At 44.7% G+C, this 3,112-nt stretch overlaps 1 protein-coding gene across 1 annotated transcript in view; it reads right to left on the reverse strand.

The window, feature by feature from the left end:
* Positions 1 to 1,760: 1,760 nt before the first annotated feature.
* Positions 1,761 to 3,112, reverse strand: part of LOC309548452 (NADH dehydrogenase [ubiquinone] 1 subunit C2-like) — a 20,911-nt gene continuing 19,559 nt past the window's right edge. The window contains exon 3 of the mRNA XM_082248396.1: positions 1,761 to 1,923. Within this exon, the coding sequence (XP_082104522.1) occupies positions 1,874 to 1,923 (50 nt within the window). The 3' untranslated portion in view covers positions 1,761 to 1,873. The remainder of the gene's footprint in view (positions 1,924 to 3,112) is intronic.

Raw genomic sequence — 3,112 nt, forward strand, 5'->3', positions numbered from 1 at the left:
AGCTGAAGTCATATTCTGTAGAGCTTAGTGGGGAGAGCTCTGAGAGCTGATTGGAAGGGAAGGGACACACCCCCCCTCTCACAGAGCAGACAGGGACAGAGCACAGAGCTGAAGTCACACTCTGCAGAGCTTAGTGGGGAGAGCTCTGAGAGCTGATTGGAAGGGAAGAGACACACCCCCCTCTCACAGAGCACACAGGGACAGAGCACAGAGGTGAAGTCACACTCTGCAGAGCTTAGTGGGGAGAGCTCTGAGAGCTGATTGGAAGGGAAGGGACACAACCCCTAGGGACAGAGCTGAAGTCACACTCTGCAGAGCTTAGTGGGGAGAGCTCTGAGAGCTGATTGGAGGGAAGGGACACACCCCCTAGAAGAAAACAACAAGAGAAGGGCGCACCGACCTTGTGCATTACCACTTAAAAATTTATTAAAATCAAAGAAGGGTAGCGTACAATATACTCACAAACGAAGCATATGAACAAGCATATAGGAAATGGGCACCGCTCGCTTCCAGGACACTTCTCTACTGCTGGATAGCGTGATGGCGTCCTCAAAACCTGATGTGGCTTGCGTGTTTCGAGGGAGGACCCTCTTCCTCAGAGCCAAAATTGCCACACACCCCCTAGAGACAGAGCTGAAGTCACACTCTGCAGAGCTTAATGAGAGCTCCGAGAGCTGATTGGAAGGGAAGGGACACACCCCCCTTCACAGAGCACACAGGGACAGAGCTGAGGTTATCTATCTGCTGGAGATCCCGCCCATGTCACCATTTATCTCTTGGTGTCAGGAAAACATGTCAGAAGTGATTCATGCGGATAGCAGAGGAAGGAGGCAGTAGACCACAGTGACAGTGCTGTGGGGAGAGAGAAGTACACACTAAAGAGGGATATGCTTTGTTCATATGTCTGAAGTTTATACCCACTTTAAGTAGAATTGTGAGCGAAGATCTTGGGTGCGGATAAACATGGAAAAAATTGTTTCCTCTTCTTCCTCAGTCATCTTTTGTTGAAGGCTAATTAGCCTCACTGTGTACCCTTCTTAACTCCATTGCCTATGTCCATACTTATACCATCTAAGTCCAATACTTCTGACCCAGTACTACCAGCTATACCTCCAGAACCCTATAAACTCCCTACCCCCGATACTCTATCATTTACCCTCTCCTAGCTACACTATATTGTCAAAAGTATTGGGACGCCTGCCTTTACACGCACATGAACTTTAATGGCATCCCAGTCTTAGCCTGTAGGGTTCAATATTGAGTTGGCCCACCCTTTGCAGCTATAACAGCTTCAACTCTTCTAGGAAGGCTGTCCACGGGAATATTTTTCCATTCTTCCAGAAGCGCATTTGTGAGGTTAGGGACTGATGTTGGACGAGAAGGCCTGGCTCACAGTGTCCACCCTTGAGGGTTGAGGTCAGGACTCGCTCATCCATGTCTTTATGGACCTTGCTTTGTGCACTGGTGTACAGCCATGTTGGAACAGGAAGGGGCCATCCCCAAACTGTTCCCACAAAGTTGGGAGCATGAAATTGTCCAAAATGTCTTGGTATGCTGACGCCTTAAAGAGGAATAAACTTCCATCTTCATATTTTACCTGTGTGCCTGGAGCGCAGCTTTTATTTCTGATGTTGCAATCAAGCAGCAAAACCATCGTAGTAATCCCAAAGGGTGAACTGCCTCGTGTCAGCTGGAACCAAAGACAAAAATTATAAATTTTATACAAAAAAGATGAACAAAAAAAAGAAGAAAAGAAGTCAAATAATATTTTATTTTACAGGGTTACAGAATGGGTTTCACTAAACTGAGAACAGTCATCGCTTTTACAACAGAAAACGATGTTCGCCTGGACGTCCCAGTAGGAGGGGCTGTATCAGCGCACTGGGTGGAACGGCTCTGTGATCTCGCCTATTCTCCGAGGTTCTATAAAGAAGAGGAAAGGGAAGATATATCAGAAAAACGTACAATTTAAAGATGAAAACTACCGATTTAAAAAGTTCCACCCACTTACCGACCACCCACCGCAGATGTACATCACTACTTTGAAGCTAAATACCGTGGTTATGGCAGCAGATTTTTAAAAACGGCGGGCGATCAGCTTTCAGGCAAGGGTGGTCCCAGCGGCGGATTCGCCGCGGGGTCACCCTTACAGTGCCGCGGAAGAAGCCCCCCCACGCCGCATCCCAGCCGTTGTCCCCGCTTACCAGACCCGCCGGCAGCGGGGTAAACGATCCGGTCCCGGGTCCTCTTAGACAGGAAGTCGAGTAAGGGCAAGATGGCTCCCACTCCACTCTATGGTCTTGGAGGACTGGAGCGACGCTAAAGTAGCCAGTTTTTTTTTAAACCATTTTTTTTTTCCTTTTTTAGTGTCCTTGTGAGATCCGGGGAGTTTTTGACCCCAGATCTCACAATAAAGAGGACCTGTCATGGCTATTTCTATTACAAGGGATGTTTACTTCCTTGTAATAGGAATAAAAATGATAACATTTTATTTTTTATAAACTGTGTAACAATCAAAAATAATAAATAAAATAAATAGGGGGAAAAAAAATAAAAATTTAAGCACCCTGTCCCCATTAGCTCGCACCCAGAAGCGAACGCATACGGAAGCCCCACCCACATATGTAAACGGTGTTCAAACCACACATGTGAGATATCGCCACAATCGATAGAGCAAGAGCAATAATTCTAGCACTAGACCTCCTCTAAGTCTAAACTGGTAACCTGTAGACATTTTTAAAATGTCACCTATGGGGATTTTTAAGTACCAATGTTTGTCACCATTCCACGAGCGTGTGCAATTTTGAAGCATGACATGTTGGGTATCTATTTACTCGGCGTAACCTTATCTTTCACATTATGGAAACAAAATTGGGCTAACTTTACTGGTTTCTTATTTTTTAGTTCAAAAATGAAATTTTCCCCTCCCAAAAAAATTGCATTTGGAAGACCGCTGCGCAAATACGGTGTAAATATTGCAACGCTCCCCCATTTTATTCTATAGGGTCTCTGCTAATATATATATATATATATATATATATATATATATATATATATATATATATATAAATAAATAAAATGTTTGGGGGTTCCAAGTAGTTTTCTAGCAAAA

The sequence above is a fragment of the Pelophylax lessonae genome, assembly GCF_965119305.1.
Source record: "Pelophylax lessonae genome assembly, chromosome: 2".
Lineage (NCBI taxonomy): Eukaryota > Metazoa > Chordata > Amphibia > Anura > Ranidae > Pelophylax > Pelophylax lessonae.